The 26,309-nt window shown below is 43.6% G+C and overlaps 1 protein-coding gene across 6 annotated transcripts in view; it reads left to right on the top strand.

The window, feature by feature from the left end:
• RAPGEF4 (Rap guanine nucleotide exchange factor 4) overlaps positions 1 to 26,309 on the top strand; it is a 317,781-nt gene that overhangs the window by 241,422 nt on the left and 50,050 nt on the right. For all 6 annotated transcript variants that reach the window (XM_030851867.3, XM_060302243.1, XM_060302240.2 and 3 more), the window contains 6 exons: positions 10,038 to 10,122; positions 12,472 to 12,532; positions 14,745 to 14,821; positions 15,234 to 15,380; positions 17,261 to 17,376; positions 23,133 to 23,221. In XM_030851867.3, coding sequence (XP_030707727.1) covers positions 10,038 to 10,122; positions 12,472 to 12,532; positions 14,745 to 14,821; positions 15,234 to 15,380; positions 17,261 to 17,376; positions 23,133 to 23,221 — 575 coding nt within the window. The remainder of the gene's footprint in view (positions 1 to 10,037; positions 10,123 to 12,471; positions 12,533 to 14,744; positions 14,822 to 15,233; positions 15,381 to 17,260; positions 17,377 to 23,132; positions 23,222 to 26,309) is intronic.

Here is a 26,309-nt window from a genome sequence, read left to right as displayed (position 1 = left end):
GGCTTTTTTTTTTTTTTTTTTTTCTTTTTTTTTGCGGTACACGGGCCTCTCACTGTTGTGGCCTCTCCCGTTGCAGAGCACAGGCTCCAGACGCGCAGGCTCAGCGGCCATGGCTCACGGGCCCAGCCGCTCCACGGCATGTGGGCTCTTCCCGGACGGGGGCACGAACCCGTGTCCCCTGCATCGGCAGGCGGACTCTCAACCACTGCACCACCAGGGAAGCCCGAGCCTGCTTTTAGTAGGGTCTTTACCTGTCCAAGCTGTTTTGGAGGGTGTGAAATTTGAAATCCTGATAGTTACAGGGAAATGTGTTTCCTCAGGGGAACCCAGATTAGCAAGCCTAAAATGAGTGGTGCCTAGGGGTTTGATTTCTGTTGAGATATGCCAAGAGAATGTTCAGGGTTATGAAGTCCATCCTCAGATGCAAATCAGATGAAAAGAGAAGCATGACTGGAAGACCTAATCTTTATGAAATTAAAAAAAAAAAAAAGATTTTATTGTGATTCTTTTTCTTCACTGCGTGGCCAACTTTGCCTTTGTTTTTCCTGGAAAGATTTGTGTGCCCTAAGTGTAAGCTTGTGGAATTTACCAGAAGAAATGATTGCAGTAAGTGGGCCGTTCGTTTCTTGCGTTTAGATTTGCCTCTACCCTAGGAAAGCAATTTACCACTTATGCCTCATGTTTACATGCCCGGGAACCCAGCCATTGGATTGCTGCCATTAGGATTCAGATCTGGGAGACAGAAAGATGGGTGTAGCTGCCGTTTACAGTTTAGGGATCATTATTGGATCGCCTCAAGATTTGTATGACTTTTTACTGTTAAAGTCAATCTGTTCCTCGTTTAGAAAATTTGGAAACTACTGAAAAGAGTCAAAGAAGAATAAATAACACCTGCCAATCACATCTTCCAGAGATAATTATTATTAACGTTTCGGTGCCTATCCCTCTGGTTATTTTTCAGTCCCTAACTTTTTACACTTAATAATATGTCACGGCATTCTCTTTTAACCTTAAGTATTTTTTAAAGGTGGTATTTTTAATAGGTGCATAGTAGTCTATCCTCTGAATGTTCCTCAGTGCATTCAGTTTCTCATGGTGGATGTTTAGGTTGATTCTCAAGCCCTTTCTTCTTAAGGGCAGCAGAAAATAATATTCTAATGCTCTTCTTCCCAGAACAAAGAAAGAATTCCTAGCCTGGCAGGGATGCAGGAGTGGGGTTGTGGCTAGAAAGGTGTCCAGAAAGTTCCAGCAGGGAAGCGAAGGAGTGCCCAGACCAGGAGTGCTGGTAAACGTGGCTGGAGAGTTAGGCTGAGGTCAGATTGAAGAAGGTCTGCTTCTGTGTTCCTTGGATATCATTTTATAGCCATTTGGGGCACCGTTGACTGGTTTAAAGGGAGATGTGGCATGGCCAGCTTCGCAGTAGGTAGGTTTCTCTGCTATCTGTAGAGAATGGATTGGAGGGGCTGAGACTAAAGATAGAACGCCAGATATTGAGTTTTATGAGATTACAATTAATTATATTTTAAGAATTTAATGACAGCATTTGAGATACATGCATTTGACCTAAGAGTCTGCTAAATACAGTGAAAGTAATATTAAGCACAAGAGCCCCGGATTCTAGTATTACCAAGTTACCAGTAAGTCCCCCAACATCTCCAGATTACAGATCTCTTAAACTATAAATTTAATACCTGCTTACTCTCTCCCAGTTTCACAAAGGGACTGTGAATGGAAAAACAAATGCAATAGTATTTAATCACAGCCAACATTTATTGAACACACGTGTGCTAGGCACTGTGCTCAACAGTTGTCTAATTCAATTCTTTCAACAGAACCATGAGGTAGTTATTAATATTATCCGTATTTTACGGATTAGGAAAGTGGGGCTTAGGTTAAGTCACTTGCCTGTGTTCATCCTGAAAGTCGTGGACTCAGGATTTGGTCCAGGTCTTTCTGACTCTGGATCCTGTGTTCTGTTCTATGGTCTACCACCTATCCCAGGCCAAAAAGGCTTCAAAATGGTCTCTTGGCTTTGTTCTTTGAGCCTTACTGAGGAAAGATGTCATGGAAATCTGATTTTAAAATAATTATTGCAGAGTAGTCTCATCTCATTAAGTTATTACTGTATAGACCTGGATGAGGTACACATGTACTGTAGAAAAAAATTATATCAACACACTAGCCAGGATCACAAACAAAACTTAACAACTAAAAATGAGTCACGCTATACGTTTTATATAATGACCTCACATATATCACCTCTTTGAACCTCAGAATAACTATGAACTGAGTAGGACTAATGTTATTATCCACAATTTACAGATGGAGAAATTGAGCTTAGTAGATGGCGAGTGTCTTCTTTAACATCACACAGTAGTATATGTGGCTGAACCAGGAACTGAGCCCAAGTCTGCTTACTCCAAATCCAGTTTCATTCACTTTTTTCATGGATAATAATCTTTCCTCTCTAATAGATTGCCTAAACTTCTTCCTCTCTGGTGGCTTTACTGAACAAGCAGTGGAGTCCAAAGAAATATGGATAATCTATCTGTCCCTGATTCATGAAGAATTAATTTTTATAAGGAAAAATAATATATCCACATAGCATCTGCTCAAAAAACATTTGCATTTTCTATCTGACATGTATGTCTTATATACAGAGGCAGGTTGCTATACTATCTGCTTCTATCCAAATTTGTTTGTTTTTCTCAAGTTGCTGCTTAAGTGTTTTAAAGTGAAATATTTATAGTTGTACCTTTTAAAAGGTTTAATGGTACACTTCTATCGTGCCCTTATAGTAAACACTTCTGCTGGGAGAATTTCTGGCATACTCGGTTTCTAAACATGAAAAACCTCAAATCACACTGTCCCCAAAACACTTAGCCCTCAGAGGCCCTGAATCACAGAACCCTTACCCCATGTCCTGTTGGGGATGACTTCATTTCTCTCAAATATTCATGAAGCTTTTACCCTTAACTGCAGTTGTAAACTGTATGCATTTCCAACTTCACGAAGAAGGGAAGAATCCCTGTGTGCACAGGCTTTGCTATCAGAACTAGAAAATGCCTAATTGTATCTGATAAGCTTAAGACGTCCTTTTCTGGGTTAAAGGTAAGGTGAGGGGTGGTGGTGTGGCAGGGAAGCGAGCAGACAGAGCTGGGCAGGACACCTTAAATGGCAAGTCACCAAGCTCCTGGAATGACTCAAACCCTTAACTGCTAACTCTTAGGAAGCAAGGGTCCTGGGAGGTGAAAAGAGAAAGAAACAAACATGTTGTGCTGGGTTTTTAGACAAGGGGGTGGAAAACCACACCAAACTTTCCTTTAAGGGAAGGGGGGTGAGGTGAGATCTCAAGATCTGAAGAGTGTTGGGAAATGATCCACACTTGAGAAATGACTTGAAAGCAGGAGAGTCAGGTGGGTTGAGGTGAAGTGTTGCCACCAAAATAAAGCATTCCACCCCCAAGAAAAAAATAACAAAGCGTTTCCTTTATTTTGACGCGTGATCAGGTCTTGCTTAGATATTTATAACATTGACTTTTCTGGGTATTTTCCCCATGCACCAGGGAATACGTCTACTAGGCGACAGTTCTCGAAGAACTGGGTCTTTTCACCTGCCTAGGTTACCACTGGCCATGCCAGTGTGCATGCTTCGTGCCTGGACGAATCCCTCATTTTATCCACGTTCCAGTAACTGAGTTGCTCTGTCTCTGACCTTGATAAATTCCTTGATAAAACTGTATTTACCAGCAGCTTCCAATATCACCTGAGTCCTCCCATCCTTTAATGTATAAAATGCCTCTCCCTCCATCCCCGTTTATTATCTTGTCTGTAACTAAGGCATTGCTGCCGGAATGCATCCCCTGCAGAAACTAGGCCTTTCCACAGCAGGATCCAACACATCCACATCAATGTGGCACCACGCAGATTTGTAAAGAAGCAGGGATGCCTAATACCTCTCCCTGTGACATCTGGAGAAGGACGAGTAAAGACCAGGTACATTCACCGGCTGCCACTCAGAGCAGCCGGGAGAGTCAATTCACTTCCCCAGCCTCGCATGTCCTCTGTGAAGGTGCGTTGGGAGTTCCCTCCTCCTGCGCGGGGCACAGTGTTCCCTTGACTCTTGAAAGCCAAATTGCCTTCAGTCCTTGGGCCCCTTTCATTACTGTTGGAACAGGCTGGGGGCTGATCTGCAGGATCTCTTCTCCAGTTTTTTCTCTGTCCGCCCCACAAAGACCAAAGCATGAGAGGTACTTAATGCCACTGTTTGCCACGACGAGCCCGCTTTTGTTCAGTGATCGTGGTAGGGAAGGCTCCATGTTAGATGTGGTGTCGGACGCTCTTCTGGGGGGTGGGGTACATGGAGAGGAGAGAGCTTTCGTCTGTTTCCAGAGCAGAGAGGTGAGTCTCTTCTGAGACACTAGATGGCACAGCGGCTCTGAGCGGGCGGCTCCGGCCTGGCTGGGCTTGTTCTGTCACTGCGACCACAGAGTCCACTGGGATGGGGGAGGGGCTCCCATTTGATTGGGTGGACGCAGGCTGGCCACACCGACTTTCACTCCATCTGGCCTAACAGCACGTCCACGGAAACACCTCGTGGCGCACCTCTCCCGAACGCTTTTGCCGCTTTGTTAACTGTGAATACGCTCATTTTCTAAAGCAAGTCTCTTCACACCCTGCAGTCCTGACTTCTCTCACCTTGTTAAAACATGTGCTGTAGACAGGACCAAAAAGTTGGTTCCTACCTGGGTGGATCGCCCAGGGACAGTGGCCTGCCCTGTGATGACACTGACCACTGTAGACCACAGGCTCGTTTTTGTTTTGTTTTTTTTCCTTTTTTCCCTTTTATTCGGGATGTTATTTAGGACTCGCAGACTAAACTGTTTCTAGGCTTTGTTCCGTTCTGTTTCAAATGGCTGTCCCGGGCTTCTCCAGGGCATCCAGCAAGCCCCGTGGAAGTCTGTATTTCTTCATTTTGGTTATTGAGGAATGGAGGTCCAGGGGTAGAATAAGTTCCACGTGGGTCTCTGCAGGTTGGCCATCCACACTCCCACCCCTGTGAAGGCAGCGGGGGCCATGCTTCCGGACAGGCCTTGCTTTATCAGAGGCGTGAGGGGGGCAGGCAGGGTGAAGCCACTACCGTCTTCCCGCTAGTTGCCAAACGAAGGAGGCTCTCCCGGAACAGAGCCCTTCCCGGGAAGTCCCTCCTGGGAGAGCTGCCACTGCTTTCCGTCCTCTGTGTCTGGCAGGAGGGCCCAGGCCTCTGCTTCCTTCTCAGGCTCCTCTGGAGCAGGTCTCGAGCTGTAGCCTGGCAGTGAACCCTGGGACAGGCTGCTGCTCGGCGCGTAGAGTGGGAGAGGGGCCCAGCGGCCTCCTGTCCTGAGTGGAGCAGTATTTTTTATTTTTTTATTTTTTTTATTTTTTTATTTTTTTGCGGTACGTGGGCCTCTCACTGTTGTGGCCTCTCGCGTTGCGGAGCACAGTCTCCGGACATGCAGGCTCAGCGGCCATGGCTCACGGGCCCAGCTGCTCCGCGGCATGTGGGATCCTCCCAGACCAGGGCACGAACCCGTGTCCCCTGCATCAGCAGGCGGACTCTCAACCACTGCGCCACCAGGGAAGCCCATGGAGCAGTATTTTGATGAGCCCTGGGACCCTCTCCTGCCCTTGTCTTGTCAGCAGGGCTGTCTCCCTTCTGTGATGGTCTCTTCTGTGAGTCCAGAGCTGTGTCTGCCTCCAGACACATCTTAGACATTCTATCCCTATCTGCTTCCTATCACCCAAGAATTCCTGAAACTCTCATGTCCACGGAGAGTGTTATGTTATGGTTTGTCGTGGTGACATTACTGATTTTCAGTGCTGTTTTGGATTTTTAAATATCTTTCCTATCAGACCTTTAGCATGGCAGACAAAATTCTGACCATAAAAAGGGTCCTACCCAACAGGTGCTGCTTGGCCTTTCATGGTCATCTCTGTCCAGGCCCCCACTGATCTGGACTTAGTTAGACTGAATAAGTTCAGCTGGTCTAAAATGGTAACTTCTTAAAACTGGATGAACACATGTATAATCCTACAGAAAAATCTGTCTTTTCTATCTTTGAACGGGATTTGGAGTAACAGGTGAGATCCAACATTTTCATCCTGTCTCCTCCCTCCATTAATAATTAACTACTTACCATGACACTTACGTGTGCTGTACCTGAAGTGAGTTGTGTCATGGACACCTTGTCCTAATGGACCTTCAGTGGGAAGGATAACAGAGCGTAAGCCCCTGTGTCCTTCAGGCCACAGAACAGGAACTGGTCCTTGGCACTGCTGCCATCTCCCCTGGGCAGACCTTGACTTCCGCATGAGTCGTGAGAACTTGTGCATGCATTCATCTGATGAGATGGATTGAACACCCTCCCCCTTAATAACGCCATCCTGCATGTGTACCATATTTCCAATGTATGAATGCTTCGTGTATATTAACTCGTTTAATCTTTACAGCAATCCGGTTTATTATCCCTATCTTTACAGATGTAGGGACAAGGCATTAGACCAGTTGGGCCCCTAGGAAGTTCCTGTTTTAGACCTCAAATCCCGTTTCTGTTGTTAGCTTAGCACCCTTTGCACTACCAGATGCTGCTTCTCTTGAGAAGAGCAGTGTCAAATCGTGGATTTTTAAGCAAATAACATCGTTCACAGTATATTGTAATTGCCACGGCAGTGGGATCATGTGCCATGGAAGAATAAGTTTTGGAGAACCAGTTTTACCTAGGCGAGAGGACATCTGAGCTGGGCTTGAAGCAGGAAAAAATTAAAAATCCCAGGCAAAGAGAGGAGCACGTGAAGAGTCTTGGAGGCGAGAAACAGCTTCGCGTGTCTGAGGACCAGGGAGATGTCTGGTTATCCCTGGAGCAAAGAACGTAGACAGCCATGAGGGAAGATGTGAAGAGAGGAAAGAGAGATGAGTCTAGGAAAGTCAGTTGAGACCCGCTTTAAGAGAGCCTTGTATGACGATGAGGGAGCACTTCTGGACAGACTGAGCTTGTGACACTTGTGGGTTGTCTGGGAATTGATGGCCAGGAAGCTGTTGGAGCTCAAGAGAGAAATCTGTTTGGAGATAAAGATTGAGGTCTCAGCATCGTATAGATGAAAGTTGGGGACTTTTCCCACGGAGAGAAGGTGGAACGAAGTGAGAACAGAGCTGAAGGTGGCAGAGCCTGGGGGGCACAGCACAATTCTAGAGTTGAACAAAAAAACAACAGCTCATAAAGGACACTGAGAAGAAATGTCTGGAAGACCGGGGAGAGATCGAGGAGGGCAGTGGCCTGGGGGAGGAGAGCTTCAGGCCGTGCTCAGTAGTGTGGGGCAGTGGGAAGTTGAGTGGGTTTCGAAAATAGCCTGAAAGTTGCCATCTTTACCTGTCTTCTCCCACACTTTGGTGCAGGTCCTAAGACTAAGTGGCTCAAAGGGCAGCCTTGACACACTGTCAAATTTTCAGTATGCTGCATTGAGGGTCTGACAGATTTCATCATCATCTGTTTTAACTCTTGGATGAAATTCAGTGATCTTTAATATAATGGGATTTATAGATCCTAAAGGCAGCATTTATTTTTTTAATCTGTAAACCTTGATCAGTGTGGATTTCATGTTGATATTATGTGAAAACTCTTCCTAAACTCATAGATATCTGCTCCCCAATTCCAACTCTGAATCTGTCAAGATTTTAGAGCTAAATTCTAACCCTTTCTTTTCCCAGCTGAGTTTTTCTTCTCCCTCCATAACAGCCCACTCCATGGAGTTGAGAATGAGACTTGGCGACCCTTTTCTCCTTTAGCCAAGCTTCTAGGAGGGTCCGTGCTATTTGCGGCTGATGTCAAGTAGCAGGAACAGCAGGGCTGCCCCTTGTGCTGAAGAGCCATAATCCTATTACGCCCACCTTGAGACTTCACATTAGCTGCCTCTATCGTAGTAGATGGACTGAGGTGACTCAATTGACTTTTAAATCTCCAAGGGTCCTAGTTTCAAAATCCCCATGTCTAAGTCAAGTAGTAGATTAGGCCCCTTGCTAAGAAGGCCTGGCTCCTTCAGAGTCCCTGGGGCCATAGCTCTTCCTTCGGTGGGTCCCCTACTTTCTGCATTCCACTAGATTGGGGCACAGTGTATCCTTAAGTGGTGATCCTTGGCAGGAGGTGAACCTGGCTGGCATCTCCCTGGGTCATGGCTTTAGTACAGGCAGGCATTAGGAAATAGACCCTCTGTTGTTGCTATAAGAGAAGGATATCATATTCTTTTGTTTGTGTTAAAGCCGTCCTTGAGAAGGTAATGCCCAAGGGATGCAAAGAGTTTTCTTCCTCCAGTTAGCTCCCATTTGATCTGGAATATAGTTGCAAAATTATCTAACTCAACTCTTTTAGAATATTTACAATTCAGTTTCGATAGCTCCAAGTACGTATCTAATAATTGACTAAGTTCTAGATGTAATTTGCTGAACCAAGAGTCATACTTAATTTGTAAGTTTGTTTTTCTCGTGCAAGGGTTTAAGTTTTGAATATCACTTTGCTGGGTTTTTTTTTTTTCGCTCACTCAAATAAATATGCAGATACCTTCCCATTCGCTACTTCCTTTAGCTCTCACATCACTCTCAGAAAGATATTGTCCCCAGTTTACAGATGAAACTGAGCCTCTGATGTCACACAGCTGGTGAATGGTTGCACCAAGGTTAAAACCTGATCTTCAGACGCTAAACCCAGTGCTCTGCTCAGGACACCAACACTCCCTGAATTTATCTAATCAAGGAGCACTCTTTAAAATACAGTGTAATGATGGAACACCGTCGGCAGCTCATTGAGGTTTAAATGTTTAATATACAGAAACGTTAAATAATACCACAAGTTATTGAAATTTTAGGACAAAATGCATAAGACAGATGATGATTATCTAATAGGTAACACTCATGACTATAGCAGTTAGCTGAGAGTGAATGTCACCTGTCCATCAATGTGGAGATTGACTTCCTAGCACTGTCAGAATTCATAACACATTTGTTTGTTTTTTAGTTTCAAAAACATATTAGTCAGGGTTTCTTATACTGGAGAGAGCAATAGAAAATCCAAATTACTGACCAGTCATGCCTTTTACCATTGATGTATAATTAAACTCTATTAGTGATTCCAGAATTATTATAGACAAGAAAGATGATCAGCAATCCACTCAGTCCTCCCATGCCAAAATGTCCATAATGCCCACAAGCCCCAGACTATTAGATACTAGTTTTATAATAAATTATAGGGAAAGGCAGACTATTAGATACTAGTTTTATAATAAATTATAGGGAAAAAACTGTACATAGTATACTGATTAACATCTCATGGAACAGTAGTCCTCCATGGAACAGAGTTGGGGAAATGCAGGTGTATTCTTCCCTTCTTTCCCTCTTTTACTAATCCCATGCACTACTGTTTGCCTTCTGCCCATCTCATGCCCTCACTTCCTCAGGGATAGGTGAGAAAATGTTGTCTATAGGCATCCTTTATCTGAGTCCTGTGGTGGAAGCATATTACATAACCCAAAACAATAGTGACAACAGCATTATTATTCTTTTAAGCTAAGATATCAGGATCCCAAGAAATTTGGATTGATCATCAAGTTGATTGAACCAATAGTTCCTAGAGATGCTAAACGATAAGTTTGTTGTTACTGATTAAGGTAGTGATGAAAGGCGATTTTGTAGAACGATCATCTACAAAGTAAGAGGTCAGTTAGCCAACTACAGTGTGAACAGAGATGTTCTTCCCTCTGAGATGGAAAGGAAAGGGATTATGTGCCCTTCTGATTTCTTCCATGTCCTTCCATCAAGGAACACGTTCATGTCAAAAATCCCTTTAGGAATGATCATAGCATACTCTCTCCCTCTGCCGATGTTTTTTTAATCGGGATTTCTGCTAAGAATTTCCTGAACATGTTACTGACCCCCGAAGTCACCTCTATATTTCAAGCCCTTAGCAATGACTTTTATCTCATTATTTCCTTGTTACTTTTTTTTCTTTGTAGACCTGGCCAGAGGACCGTGGATGACCTAGAAATTATCTATGAAGAACTCCTTCACATTAAAGCCTTATCCCATCTTTCTACCACGGTAAGTTGTCTCTTAGCTGAGGCGGAGGGGAGGGGCGCACAGTTTGAGTTAAATGCACAGTTAGGCCTGAAGGAGAGTATTGGAGAGTGTGGGCGAGGGGCAGGAACGCCTGAATTCTCCCTCACAAACGGCCCCTCCTGTTTCTCACGAGATGCTAAGGAAGCTACGCCCATGTGCAATCACCAAAAAAGAATCAAGTATCACTACGTTATTAGTAGCTGCCCTAAACACCAAGGCAGTATGATGTGAGCAGAACTGGAACATACGCTTCAAACTTCCTGAGTCTTGGAACCCGCATACCTAGACAAGAGAGCCAGGCCTTAAGAGGGGTGTCCCTTCCATGACATATAGAGCCGCGTGCGGGAGCGGGGCGCGGGGGGGAAAGAAATCAAGACGACCAGCCCTGGCCCAAGGGGCCAGCTCCACCCAGGTTTGCTGCCAGATTGAGAAAGGAAGCAGAAGGTGCAAGAGAGCATTAGTTCAGATATCTTAGGACACAAGAGCAGTACCTGCTAGTGAACAATGGCCCAACGGCCGTATCTGACTCTGAACTTTTACGTGACTAGGGTGTTGAGAAGAACAGTGGACAGAAATGTCTCCTGCCATAGGAGGGAGAGAGAAACACAATTTCCAGGCAACACAAGTCTCCTATGTGCTAGTAATTCAGTAATGATAATGATAATAAAAGAAGCTGTCCCAGCATCCACGGATCACAGGTTTTATGCGGGACCCCTCAGCAATGCCCATCTGCTTAATCTGTCTTTCATCCCCAGCTCACTAGGCGATATTATGCTGTCACTGTCACATGGTGGCAGTGCCTGTAGTCCCTGCTCTGGGCGGGGGTAGAGTTCAGGTCTCCACTGAGAGCAGTGAGGCATTCACCACAACCCCAAGCAGAAGGGTTCCAGATCCTTCCCCCTTCAACCCAGACAGGACTGCCTTCACATCCCTCCCACTCCCTGCACCACTGGGGATCCGGGAGCTTGCTCACCTACATGGAGTATCCAGGGGTCTGGTCCAGCCCAGGCTCCCCTCCCTCCCACCACCCTGCTGTCATCTTCACTCTCTCCATGGTGAGATGGGTCTAGTGCCCGGGGGCCTCACCCGGGGAGCTCCTGCATTCGTAGGGGCAGCAGCCGAGGCTCCACGAACTCATGCTGGAGAGGGAAGTGAGGGAAGACCCCTTTTCCCTACCTGTTGTCCGGGTCCCCAGCATGCGCATGTTCTGACTTCCCCAGCCTTGGTGGAATTGGGAGGATTGTGGGTAGTGGAAAGGAGGAGTCTTCTACCTCAAATCCCAGATACCCAGGCACTGTGGAAGATCTCAGGTTATTTGGTTCTTAGGGAGAGAGAACATAATTTGGGACCATAGTTTGGAATTAAAAAGAAATAGCTCACACATTTAAGCTTTATTATTCAACTTCAAGACATTGAGTTTTCTAACACGTTTGTGGTGATGCATGATGTGTGATGCAAAGAAGAGCCTCCAGGAGCAAGAGTCACGATATTGTGGCTGCTCTCACCCTCTCACCAAGATGCAAGACAGGCAGAGAAATTGCCTAGTTCATACATGTGAAACCAAGTTTAAACAGTCTCTAGGGAGGTTGTCTTGTACGAATTAGCTTATAAAACAGCTTTTGTAAAAAGCTTTAAGAGTCTGGTGGCACAAGACATGGACGCAACGTAAATGTCCATCAACAGATAAAAGGATAAAGAAGATGTGGTACACATATACAGTGGAATACTACTCAGCCATAAAAAGAATGAAATAATGCCATTTGTAGCAACATGGATGGACCTAGAGATTATCATACTAAGTGAAGTAAGTCAGACAAAGACAAATATCATATGATATCTCCTATATGTGGAACCTAAAAAAATTATACAAAGGAACTTATTTACAAGACAGAAATAGACTCACAGATATAGGAAACAAACTTAGGGCTACCAAAGGAGAAGGAGGGGAGGGATATATTAGAAATTTGATAATAACAGATATACATTACTATATATAAAACAGATAAACAACAAGATCCTAATGTATAGCACAGGGAACTATATTCAATAACTTGTAATAAACTAAAATGGAAAAGAATCTGAAAAAATATATATATATGCATAACTGAATCACTTTGCTATACATTGTAAATCAACTATACTTCAATTTTTTAAAAAACTAAAAAACAATCTAGTGGCACATCTAGTGGAAGTGGTTCTAGACAGGAGGAGCAGCAAAGCAGAGTGGGAGGTGTCCGCGTGGAAGTCAGCACTGTTCAGAAAGAGAACAAGTCCCTCCCCAGCCCCCCGCAATCTGGCCTTTCCCCCACATTCCTTCTCTTTTCCTTCTAGGTGAAACGGGAGTTAGCAGGTGTTCTCATTTTCGAGTCCCACGCCAAAGGAGGAACCGTGTGTAAGTGAAGACTGTAATCGTGCATGGTGCCTGGCTGGCCCCCTCCCGAGCATGCGCCATGGGAGCCTGACTGCAAATGCTCCCCTTTCTTGGGTCTGGGTCTGACTTGCCAGGATGTCACGTGGCACCATTTGTTTTTCTGGACCTGTGATTATTCCCAGCACGTATCCCTTACTCTGCAGCCCGCTGGGTTTTGGGTGCCAGCCTGGGAGCAGTTGCCAGCCTGTGTCTCCACTTGCTCCCTCCCCTGCTGGCTCAAGGCAGTGTTTAAAGAGGGTGAGATGAAGTCACTGCTCTTCAGGGGGGACCCCAGGCAAAACCTTTTCACAGTGACCTCACTTCAGTTTGTGGCTTGAGAGAAACTAATCTATCTCTTGAGAGGCTAGTTAGACCGGCATACTCTCCTGCCTTCTTGTTCTTCTCTCATTTTCACTAACAGCTCCGAGCCTGAGAGAATTTCTTTGCCCCAAATATTTATGCAATACTAATATGTAGTATCTCTCCAGCGTGCACGTTGTAGTTTAGTTCTGTGATCATATTTGGGAGCAAGAAATTGAAATTTCATATTAATAAAAGTGAGCAAGGGCTTCCCTGGTGGCGCAGTGGTTGAGAGTCCGCCTGCCAATGCAGGGGACACGGGTTCACGCCCCGGTCCGGGAAGATCCCACATGCTGCGGAGCGGCTGGGTCCTGAGCCATGGCCGCTGAGCCTGCGCGTCCGGAGCCTGTGCTCCGCAACGGGAGAGGCCACAACAGTGAGAGGCCGGCATACCACAAAAAAAAAAAAAAAAAAAGTGAGCAAAATTATTTCGGCTGGCATTTCCCACTCGTCGTACAAAACGCTTCTTGAAAAACATGGTTAGCGGTGTATTCAGATCAGGAAATGCCTCTTTCTCTGATCTCTCTTGGAGAATAGTAACACATACTAGCATGCTACCTTTCTCAGGAGTTCTACAGTAAAGATACATTTCACACCATGTAAACTGACACTTCCTAAACCCAGTGAAACAGAGAAAACATTTATAATGGACACGTGTTAACTTTTCAAGAGACATTCTTTGGAAAATCTTGCTCTTTCTTCAGACTGAGTTGTGTTAGTCAAATAAGCAGAGACCATGAATTGTAAAAGCAAAAAGAATTAAAAATGAGTTTCAAATATTTTAGTCATCAAAAGTGGTATTTCTAACATTGATATTTACTTTAGTAAGAATGTCTTTTCTTCACATTTTAAAGGTTCACTTTTAATATTTTTTTAATTTTTATGATCACTGATGACTTGCAACTTTTCTTATTCTTTTCACTCACTCTTACTGATGGTTTTCATTTTATCATGAAATACTTAAATATTTCAAACAAAAAACTAGAGGTTGTTACAAACAACTTTTTTTTTTTTTTTTTTGCAGTATATGGGCCCCTCACTGCTGTGGCCTCTCCCGCCGCGGAGCACAGGCTCCGGACGCGCAGGCTCCGGACGCGCAGGCTCAGCGGCCATGGCTCACGGGCCCAGCGCTCTGCAGCATGTGGGATCTTCCCAGACCGGGGCACGAACCCGTGTTCCCTGCATTGGCAGGCAGACTCTCAACCACTGCACCACCAGGGAAGCCCACAAACACCTTTTTAAAAAACATTTTTTATCAAATAGTAACCTTATGCCATATTTTTTCATTTTTTATATTTTCTAAAACATGAAATTCTACATTTGAAGGCTCCTTGTTTCCTCCTTTATCTCGTTCTTCTCTTCCCCTCCCCAAGGTAACTCCTACCCTATATGATGTGGTTATCATTCCAACCCATTTTTTAAAAAATATGTAGATATGCATCCATCAACACTATGTAGTACTGATTTGCATGTTTTCAAACTTCACTTTACCATTCAGAATACTTTTAAAAACTGTGTTCTATAGCTTAGCAAGTTTTGATGAATTGTGGGGGAAATGTATTGCTTTAAGGAATGGATAGCTGGTGAATTTGTATCTAGTGAATACGTATCTTTAGGGCACGGCAAGGAGTGCAGTATTTCTGTTCCTTTCACATTCTAAAGAAAAGGAAGTAATATTCCACATGAATAAGTTCGTATTTGCCAGTGATTTTTTTTTCCCTTCTGGAATTAAATGCATAATTCTGGGGACTTAAAAATGATGATTTGATAAGCTGTAATTTATACTGATGTGCTTCTACTCTTGTCATAAGTCTTTTCATTTTTTTGTATCTAGTGTTTAACCAGGGGGAAGAAGGCACCTCCTGGTACATTATTCTAAAAGGATCAGTGAATGTAGTCATTTATGGCAAGGTATATATATCTTTTTTTCTTTCTGAAACTTTATTATGCTCCATATACTAGTGGTTCTAAGTATTAACAACTTAATGCTACAATTAAACTTGCTACAACGTTGTTACTCTATGCAGAAAAGACATTATAGCATCTCTAATCATAAGTTATCTAAGTTATTATACTCAGAGTAGTACTGAATTTTCTGGGGCTCCTGGATTATAATGTATACATTTAAGTTAGGCCCTAGCCCAGATTACTCAATGAAAGAGAAATGAAACATTATAACATAATTATCTGATTCCCCCCACACTTGACATCCCTGGGTACAGCCTATTGATATATACAGTGTTTTGCGGGGGGGGGGGGGGTGCAGGTGGGTGTTTGCTCCCTTTCAGGGATCACCTTCATCTGGATGTGTTGCTCTCTCCAGGGTGTGGTCTGCACGCTGCACGAAGGCGATGACTTCGGCAAGTTAGCGCTAGTGAATGATGCCCCGAGAGCTGCCTCCATCGTCTTGCGAGAAGATAACTGCCATTTCTTAAGAGTAGACAAGGAGGATTTTAACCGGATCCTGAGGGTGAGTCCAAGGTGAAGTGTGGCTGAGGGGCGTCGCATTTTCACTTTTGCCAGATAAGAAGAATGAGTGTAGTGTTAATTGAGCCAGCACTGTGATTAATGAATGCTCTAGGGCCAGAGGGCCTTGCTTACAAACCTGGCATGTTCGATGTGCTGGGGTGGGCTCTGGGGTCCAGAGGTGATATTCCAGTAAGGCTGCAAATGTGCCGCGCTGTGCTGGACCAAATAACCCTGCACACACCTGAACGGGTCCACGAGCACTGAAGACAAATAGGGATGCCTTGGCCAAATGCCAAAGCCTGAGACATTTCTCTTTGCAATCCCAGGTTTCCCCTTTTGTGTCCTTCCCCACCTCCCTCTCCATGTCTTTCTCTATCCTAAACCTCCTGTCTCTTCCCAAATCTGAGTCTTTCTCATATCCTCACACTCCCTCTGGATTTATTAAGTGACTGCATTTTAGTTGCCATTAATGTCCACCATGGTTACTCTAACCAAGCATTTTCATTTCAAGTGCTTTTTGTCAAATTGATTCACACTAAAGGAATTTCAGACTCTGGCAAGTACATGAAGAATAGTTGGGGTTGTAGGAGGAGCCATGAGATTGCACTTAGAGATGGCTCTGCAGAGGGGCCTAATGGAAGCTTGTTAAAGTATTTGTGAGAGTGGATGATGGTTAGAATAGATGGTCCCTAGGTTCTCCCCACCATCCAGCTCCTGGTCTCTTGCGAGGGACAACCCAGCTTTAGCTGGTGGAAGCCTGATTGTGGACCGCTGGGCATGGTGATATTGTCCCAGCACCCCTGGCCTTTCAGGTGGCCCATGGTCTATCCCACCTCACCCAGAGACACTGTTCCCTCCAGGATCACTTTGCTCTTTTCCCTTCCCTGCTGGCTCACAGAGCAGACTCCCTTCTATGCCTTTCCCAGCCTGAGCATCTTTCTCTCTCCTACCCTGAAATCCCAAATGCACCTTCTGTGCTTTCTGGTACATTTGGCATTATTTCATGAAGATTTACAGTCTCCTTCCCATCCCTTATGTGTGGACACCTATTCCTACACAACCTTAAGCTTTTGCCTTTGGCAGCAAAATTTCTGACAACGAAGTTTGTCTTAGGAATGCGTTCTCTTGATGCAAAAAAAGTTAAATTAAAGATTAAAGCATTGACTAATATAGAAAAAATGCCACATGGAATTTGATGTGGTTTTTATCCAGTCTCTTAAAATAGGAACCAAATGAGGAGGAAACGTGCATTACGATTTTTTAATAAATCATTTTTTAATGACATTGAAATTTGAACTTTACTCTTTTGGAGGTTGACACACATGAAGTTTGCACTCAGCCACAATTATTCTTTGAAAGAATCAGATTAGGACCATTATCATGGATGTAATTTATAAAATTATTCCAAATAACTGAAAAGTGTTTTTAACACGTTTCAAACTGATAGTTTTTACAAGTCTTTTGATTAGAGGGAAAACATGCCACTCCTAAGAAAACTAAGTACCCTCAGAAGATAATCAGAATGAAAGAACTCTGCTGAAGCTGAGTGCTATTTGCCACATATATTTATCAAGAATAAGTGCACTGGCTCCTCTCTCTTTCCGCTGTACCACCCTCTCCCAAAGGTTTCTCTGAGCACACTCCTCTCTCCTCAGCTGATTTTCTGCATCTCGGGTAACAGCAGACTTTTAAAACCACGTGCCTCCAACCTCATCTCGTCCTTTCTCTGACCGTTCCAGCCCTTGACTTTGAAAATGACTTAATTTGTAGATGCAACAATTAGCATCACAAGCACCAAATGAGTTTCTGAAGCATTTGAAATTTTTTTCATTGTCTGAGAAAAACGGCAGCATCTGTATGTGGTGTAATTTGTATTTGCAGGACGTTGAGGCGAATACAGTCAGACTTAAAGAACATGACCAAGATGTCTTGGTGCTGGAGAAGGTCCCAGCAGGGAACAGGGCTTCTAATCAAGGAAACTCACAGCCTCAGCAAAAGTAGGTTTGCATCCAACACTGCAAATGCCAGACTATGATTAACCTTTTCACATGGTATCATCATCTCTACAATAGCACGTTCTCCTCTTTTGTGGAAGACGGCAGTGTGTGTGACTTTTTTTCTCTCTATTGACTAATCACACATCGTGTAGAGTATAATGTGTCCGTTTCTGGCACTGCGTCGAGCTCGGTGCTGCCTAGAGTAATTCGGGGGAGAATATTCCCCCACTGGAAAAACACTCCCTCTGTCTGTGTGCAACTGTAATAGCTTGGAGCAGAAGGCAATAGCCTTGGAGAGAACAATGGGCATAGGAGTGCCAGGCAGCTCAAGGGATACGTAGGCCCCTGGGTGTGGAGAACCTTTGGTATTTGAATTTCATATGTAGGATTTCTCAAGAAGTGTTTTCATCGTGCGGTCAGAATGAGCATCTTTGATGGAAACCCACACTTCAAATATAACACAGTCTATTTTTAAAAAAATATTTATTTATTTAGGCTGCAACGGGTCTTAGTTGCGGCACGCAGGCTTCTTAGTTGCGGCATGTGGGATCTAGTTCCCAGACCAGGGATCGAACCCAGGCCCCCTGCATTGGGAGCGCAGAGTCTTACCCACTGGACCACCAGGCAAGTCCCAACACAGCCTATTGACTGTGGCCTGGGAACATCCATTTGGCCTCATCCATACTTATTCCTGCTAACGTCTGAAGGGTATTTGCTTCACATTTAACATCAGGTCCCCTATTTAACTTGACTCTTTTTCTGTATGTCTATGTTCGGTTCTATCTTTTGCTGCAACTTCTTACATGAGACTTCTTTTAATCAAATGTATGAACATTTGAATAGTTAGGGAAACTAGGAAACGTAGCTCTAAGAAATTATTAAAAAATGACAGAATCTCATTTTTTAAATAAACGTTAATTTTTAATCTTAGAGTAATAAAAACACCAATTCTGTAGGTAAAGAAATGCGGCCACAGACTATGTTGAAATGGAGTGCATCCCAAGTATTTTTCTTTTTTTGCCAAGTAAACGGGATGTTCCCATCAATCAACACACTCACCATAAATGATGAGTTTTAATTGTTTAGACTGAAAGCCCAAGGCTCAGACATTTCATCTGGATGAGTCAACATATCTGCAAAGAAGGCAGGAAGAAATACAATGTTACTGAAGAGCCATAGTACCTCTTGCATATTTTATCTAATCCTTATTACAACCCCTTTTAACAGATGATGGAAAAATTTAGGCTCAGAGAAGTGAGTTCCTTGCCCAGGATGACAGCACTTTTAATGACAGCTTGCATTCAAGTCCAGCTGGACCAACTTCTGAGTCTATGCTCCCTTAGCCTCACAACTTACTCTAGCAAAATATGGTATATAGATACTCTCTCCTCAACACTATCTAGTAAACGTTGCAAAGCAATATATTTCAAAAGGGCTGACATAAAATAGACTATATAAAAAACTATCCCTTCACTTTCAAACCTATAAAATTACCATCCAGAATTCTTTATTATTTTTTCTATTTTTCACTACTGTGCATTCTTGAAAAATGTTCTTGTTCACATGTTTTTCAGCAGTTGTCCTTCCAGCCCACAAAGGAGGATGAGAATGAAAATATTTTTTATGTGAAGTCTGGGACTACCCCCAGTGATTTTCTTTAGTGCTTTTAAGTATAACTAGGCCATTTTATAGTGGTCATCTACATTCTTTAATAATGCCTCAGATGTCTCAGGAAAATTTTGCTACCGGAAAAAGTAAGCCTTAAATTCTTCACAACCTTAAAACGTTTGACCAAGAGGGCCCCGGAGGCCCCCTTCCTTCACCTCCTTATGGCATGGGAAGATGATCAAAAGCGTTTGCATGTTACAACAGCTTCCATTCAGAGTGCTCTCCAAATATAGATTTTTTTATGAAATCAAACTAAGGGGAAAAGGAGAGCCCACACGCATTCAATTTATTTTAGGCCTAGATCTGATTTCTGTTATATCTCCTTATTTGTGTCCTGTAGACCAATCTAAATTTCTTACATAATTCAAAGCCTCGTGCATGTTCACAGCACACCATTTAGGAAACATCAGGCATACAGAGAAGTGCACCGTGCCAACCATTCCCTGAAGAGTAAGAAGCCGCTCTTTCAAAGGGTCATTTTCCGTGTTGAGTTTTCCCGAGCCAGACCAGAGTTGAAACGGGGGGGGCCGTGTAAGTGAATTTTGACCTGATGTTCTGGACAACTCGAAGAACGTGGCAACAACCGTGTCTCTGGAGGGACTTAAAATTTAGGATCCTTTAGGGCCCCTGTCTCCTCAGAAATTACCTTTTTTCAGCTCAAAGAGGGTCACCATGTTGGTGCTGATAACGTTATTTTTCTGATTTACCTTTACCCTGAGAAATCCAGAATAGTTTATGCATACAGTTGGCCCTCCGTATCTGGGGGGTCCACATCCACAGATTCAACCAACCACAGATGGAAAATATCTGGGAAAAAAAAATTGTCAGATAGTTCCCAAAAGCAAAACTCGAATTTGCCGCACGCTGGCAACTGTTTAAATAGCATTTACACTGTAGTTACAACTATTTACATAGCATTTACATTGTCTTAGGTATTATAAGTAATATAGAGATGATTTAAAGTATATAAGAAGAAAAAAATAAAAATAAAGTATATGAGAAGTGTGTAGGTCATATGCAAATACTACACCATTTTATACAAGGAACTTGGGCATCCATGGATTTGGGTATCTGCGGGGGTCCTGGAACCGACCCCGCGCGGATACCGAGGGATGACTGTGCATTTTAACCGTTCAAAACTGCCTGGCTCTCCTCAAGCCACTCAACTCTGAGTGTGATATTAAAATGTCAACAGCAAGACAGTATTTCTCATGACGGATAAACTATATGAAGCCCTCAAATATCTACCACTTTGGATATCTTCTGCTCTGTGGTTATGTGTTTGTTTTTTTGGTTTTTTTTTTTGCGTTACGCAGGCCTCTCACTGTTGTGGCCTCTCCCGTTGCGGAGCACAGGCTCCGGACGCGCAGGCTCAGCGGCCATTGCTCACAGGCCCAGCCGCTCCACAGCATGTGGGATCCTCCCGGACCGGGGCACGAACCCGTGTCCCCTGCATCGGCAGGCGGACTCTCAACCACTGCGCCACCAGGGAAGCCCCCGGTTATGTGGTTTTAATAAGAGAGAATTTGAAATGACTATTCCTGTTTTTAGTGACTGTGTTGCTTTTTCCTTAGACTATCAACCACCCAGTCGTTCAACTCCATCCTGTTTGCAGAAAGATAGTCTCTTTTAGGCACCATTCCCCACCTCTTTTTTTGTTCTGGATACAGATAGACTTGTCCTCATTTCCAGACTTGGTGTTAGAAAAAGACTTTTCTCTCTCAAGTTTAGAACCTCACAGCTTAGATAATGTAACCAATCAGGGTTCTCTTTAACTTGGACTACAGTAACTTCTTCATGCAATAAACTGAAGAGAGCCATACTGTCTGGTCTTCAAGTCTTCTCCATTTAAACAGAAGTCAAGCAGTAGGCACCTGGCAGTGTCCAGCCTGAAAGAAAGTAATAACATGTTTCCGCCAAGCCCAGAGCTGCAAGATCACAGGCCAGAAGCTCCCTGCCCCTCCCTCTTCAGAGTTCCTGGTCCTGAGAGATTACCAACCCCTGAATAGCCTTCTGTGGAGCTGAGAAGAGAGATAGGGTAGGGTAAGGCAGTTGTACCACTAGAGGAAGACTTTGGCAGCAAAAGACAGGTGCCCTGATGTCTGCAATTGACCAGGTGGGCAGAGAGTAGAGACGCCATTTTCTCTTACTAGTGAGCCGAGAGCATTCAAGGCTTGCCACCCAGGTAAGCCTTTTTTCTTTTTTTTTTTTTTTTTTTTTTTTTTTTTTGCGGTAAGCGGGCCTCTCACTGCTGTGGCCTCTCCCGTTGCGGAGCACAGGCTCCAGACGCGCAGGGTCAGTGGCCATGGCTCACGGGCCCAGCTGCTCCGCGGCATGTGGGATCCTCCCCGACCGGGGCACGAACCCACGTCCCCTGCACCGGCAGGCGGACTCTCAACCACTGCGCCACCAGGGAAGCCCCAAGCCCTTATTCTTTTTGGCCAGACAAAAACCCTAGCTAAGAAGTGTCCTAACCAAGAACACCAGAATGGGAAGCCAGCCTTCTGGCTGCCCTCTCCAACTCCAGTTCCTTATTCGTGTGGCCACATGCTGCTCCTCTTGCAGATCATCTTGGAAGGGTCATCAAAGAATCATACATTTTAGGAATTATTGAATGAACTCAGCAGATTTCTCCATTTAAGTATTGAAAGTCATTTATAGATTCGCCCTCTCCTTCCCTCAAATAGTCATTGCCTATAAGAGGAAAAACCCTCATCTTCTATGCTGTTTACTTTGAGAAAAGGGTCATACTTTTTGGATTAAAGTAGTTGTTTGTTTTTTTTTATTCCCTGGCTCTTCCTCTAGGCTCCAAAGCCAGATTCTTTCAGAGATTGATTGATTCTTCAGCTTCCTTTTGGTCCTGAGGGCACACACGCACATGCACACACACAATAGGTTTAAGTAACAGTTACCTTCCAAATAGACTGCATTTGCTATCTCCTTCAAAACCGGGGTTGCTTCACTCACTCCGTGTTCCCGGGCACAGGGTCGTATGTTGCATTGCCTCTTCTTCACTCCCTCAGGCAGGAGGTTAAGCCCCTGAGATTGAATACATTAGAGATATTCTTGGGCTCTCAACACACTTCCTCTGAGGTCTCAAACAGGCAGGGAAAGGGTATTGGTGAGGAGGCACAAAAGCCCTGAGTTCTCCTGGAGCTGAATTCTACCGCTGCTTTCTAAACACAAGAGAATTTTATTTTCATTGTTGTTTTTATTCCCTGTCATTTTGCCCTAAGTGAAATGCCAAGCAGAAGAGCAAAGTCTACGTTTTGGAATATGATTACCCAGATCCCATTAATGTATTTTGCCTATAGCTTTCACCCACTGTTTTTGACCGTCTTGAATATGACTTTGAAATAACCCACCTTCAATTTTAAAAACTACATCCTCCCATGTTGATTGAAGAGCTTCATGGCTGGATCTTCTGATATGATGCCTAACGTCCCCCACCCTGCCAACTAATTGACATTTGACCTTGATATAAGTTACAGGGATGTTCCACTACTGATTTATTTCCTCTTCAGATGCTACTGGGGTCTGTTTGCTCATTGTTTTGGGGGTTTGTTTTCTTTTCTCTTATTCTTAGCTGCATTTCCAAAGCACATACCAGTGTACAGTTGGGAAACACAGAGCATTCCAGAAATAGGCAGGGGGATCCAGTGTGCGGTCGAAATTTTGCAACAAGTAACCCATATATGGATAACCTAGTTTACTGTCACTTCCCCTTGCCCTGAGCTGCCCCGGGATTTACATGTCCCTTTTCACTCCCCCTTGAAACAAGGCTGAAATGCCTCAGTTCCCAGCCTGCTAGAGCCACTCTCCAAGAAGTTTACTTTAGTCCCATGTAGGGAAAAAAGAATAATGTTTTAGTAACTACTTCAATTTGAGATGTTTCTGTTGCCTGCTTATGTGACTTTGACGAGGTACATGATCCTTCTTACCTTACGGAGAATATGGGTCACAAGTTGAGTCCATATGGTTCCCTGGGATCTCAAAAAAAACCCCCAAAAACGCAGATATGTAAAATGTTATATATTAGTGATTTGCCCTCTTTTGAAAAACTAATGATGGTTTTATTTCTTATCCAGGTATACTGTGATGTCAGGAACACCTGAAAAAATTTTAGAGCATTTTCTAGAAACGATACGCCTTGAGCCAGCTTTAAATGAAGCAACAGGTAAACACCTAGAACAGTTGTGTGTCTATCAAATCCACGCAGAGCATTGTAAAAACAGTTCTGAGTTCATTCTCAGTGTGTGTAGCCACAGCAGTTTTAGAAATGGGTCATGGGTATGACCACTAGAAGAGCATCCTCTTGACCCTCCTCTGCCTACTCGTCCTGGCTGTGCTATGTAGATGGCTCAGTCTCATTCACAGATATTAAGAGTAGCCTTCCAAAGGCATTTGTTAAGTTCATGTAGATCCCACCTTCCGTAGGCACCTCTTAGGCTATAATTTAAATAGTACCTGTTCCCGTAAAGGATTCAAAGCTGCCTCTGTAAAAGGCACAACTGTGCTCCAACTGGGAGTAAAGTGGTTCTTTCTGAGATGCTTGGGCTGCCCCAGGGTGTAACGAAACACCACCTGTATTAGATTCCTAGGACTGCGAGAACTAAGTGCCACAAACTGGGTGGCTTGAGCAACAGAATGTATTGCTTCTTAGATCAGGAGGCTAGAAGTCTGAGATCCGTGTGACGGCAGGGTCGGTTCCTTCTGAGGGCTGTGAGGGAGAATCCGTTCCATGCCTCTTGCCTAGCGTCTGGGGGGTTGCTGGCCATCTTTGGCGTCCCTTGGCTTGTAGATATGTCACTCCAATGTTCATCTTTACACAGTATTCTCCCTGTGTCACTTCACATCGTTTTCCTTCTGTGCATGTGTCTCTGTGTCCAAATTTCCCCTTTTTATAAGGACATCGATCATATTGGATTAGGTCCCACATGAATTATCTTAACTTGACTATATCTGTAAAGACCTTATTTCAAACAAGGTCACATTCTGAGGTACTGCGAATTTGGACTTCAGCATATCTTTCTTGCGGGAAAAAATCATAATACCACCTTCCAGTGAACCAGTCTTGTTAACTAAGACACAGAGATTTGAGGGTAAATGAGATGAATCTTACCAATGAATTAAGTGTTCAGAGTTTGGATCATTCTCCACTTTGGTTACCATCTTATGTGTGACTTTGGAACAGCCCACATTCATTTGCTACTGGCCCCTCAGAATAATGGGTTAATATTTTTAAGCACACTGAACTCCATAGAAGAAGATTTCTCACTGAAAGAAGTTCAAAGACTTATCTAAAACACTTAGTAGTAGTTCAATGTCCAGTTCTGTCATCCTTGCAATATACTCAAGGTAAAGTTAACATTATTATGCCTCCTAAAAGTATTTTACCACTGATTTACTTCTTATTTTATCTTCTCATTCCAGTTTCTCCTTTTTTTATATACATTATCTAAGGTTTTTTATGTAGTGAATTAATTGGGAAGTAGTAGATATAAAAGCCAGGATCTCTGGCTCCAGGGCAGCTATTTTCAGTTCAATATTTGTTGAGGATCTTGTTGGGCTGGTGCTAAGCTGGACGCTTAGGACAAGGCAGTGTGAACAAGAAACCACCCTCCTGTCCTCAGGAAGCTTATAACCTGCTACAGGACCTAAAGGAATGTGCAGACAACTTGATCATAAGGCTGAGGGGACCAGGCAGAGTGTCACAGAGGATACAGCCTTTGAAGTGGCCCTGAAGGAAGGCAGGTAACCAGTAACTAGAGACTAAGGATGAAGTCTTCCATCCTGAGGGACAACATGAGTGCTGACCTAGAAAGAGACAAGGAGGACCAGGTGGTCTGGCTTTGCTAGACTATTGTATACATAAGTGTCAGAAAGAAGGTAGGGTCTAAGAATTAGGGTTCAGATCTCAGAGCCATCTTAAATGTGAAGCTAAGCCTTGAGAAGTGGTTGAAGATGTCTGAGCAAGGAGAATGTGATAAGATCTCTTCTTGAAAAAGGAAATCCTTGAGGGACCAGTTATGAGAGGATTGCTTGCTTCCAAGAGGCAAACATAACCTCAAACCAAATTTCTAGGGCCCGAGGTCAGGAAAAATACAGATTTTTTCCCCTCCGATTAACTGCTGCCCAGAATGTGTGATTGCATAATACAAGAAACAACATCTTCTCTAAAGTGAATATTGTCCAAAGAGGAACGTTCTGGTGCATTAGAGACTATGGAATCTAAGAAAAGATCTGTAAGACCTTTACTACCCATGAAGAACAAATATATTCTTCCTTTTAAAGTCACTTCTGAAAGAGGAGGGGACTGGATTATTGCTTCTTAAAAACTTGGAGGCCAGAAATCAGTGTATATAGCGTGGCTGCCACTTAGGATATGACTCCTGACCATTCCATTTTTTATATTAGAACTAAGTTCACATCATAATTTAATACTGAACTTTATTCCCTGCAGTTTTTTTCTGATTTTGTTACTCTTGCAAGTAATGTTCATGGATTGGATGAAAGAATAAATCTGTTTTTCTTATAATCAAAAATATGAATTACTGTATGGTCCTCCTAGACACTAAAAATAATCTTAGTTCAGCCCCATGAAACTCATGGATGCAGTGGTGTGGGAGACCCTTGGCATTTCTGGATTCACAATACGAAAGAGATGTCAGAGTTGCCAGTGAAACTGGTTTACATCGTAGAAATGAACACCCCTGGCTTTGATAGTACATTCTCTTAGTTTACCCCAAAACACGTATTTTCTGCCTGAGATCTTTTGGTTTCCTAGACTTTCTACTTCTATGACCAGAATTAGTCCTTGAGCGACTTGGAAAATCATTTTCTAGTAGGAAATGATTTTTTTAATCAGTTCTCAAGAGTTACTGCTTATGAGCAGAGAATGAGAAAGCCACATTGAGATGTGGGTGCTGGGTGATTACCATGCTGATTGACGGTCTCGCCAGCCTTGGAGCACGCTCCTCAAATCTCTGCTTTAGCAAAATTTAAATTACTTTATAGCACAGGCCTCGGGGAGCCTTATAAGCAAGCACTTTCTCTCCTATCCTCAGAGAAATCCTTTATATCTAAAACATACAAAGATGACACTAGATGTTCAACTCAGACATGCCAATGACCGTCCTTTCATACCTAAGAAAAAAAGTTCCATTCAGCTTCTGTCTGACACCTCGGCATCTTCTCTGGCTCAGTATAATGGGACAGAAATCAATTGTAACGCCTAGTTAGGACAACTTTGGATCACACTCATC

The sequence above is a fragment of the Globicephala melas genome, chromosome 7 (genome assembly GCF_963455315.2).
Source record: "Globicephala melas chromosome 7, mGloMel1.2, whole genome shotgun sequence".
NCBI lineage: Eukaryota > Metazoa > Chordata > Mammalia > Artiodactyla > Delphinidae > Globicephala > Globicephala melas.
Note: the sequence above shows the minus strand (reverse complement) of the source record. Positions and strands in the feature narration are given on the sequence as shown.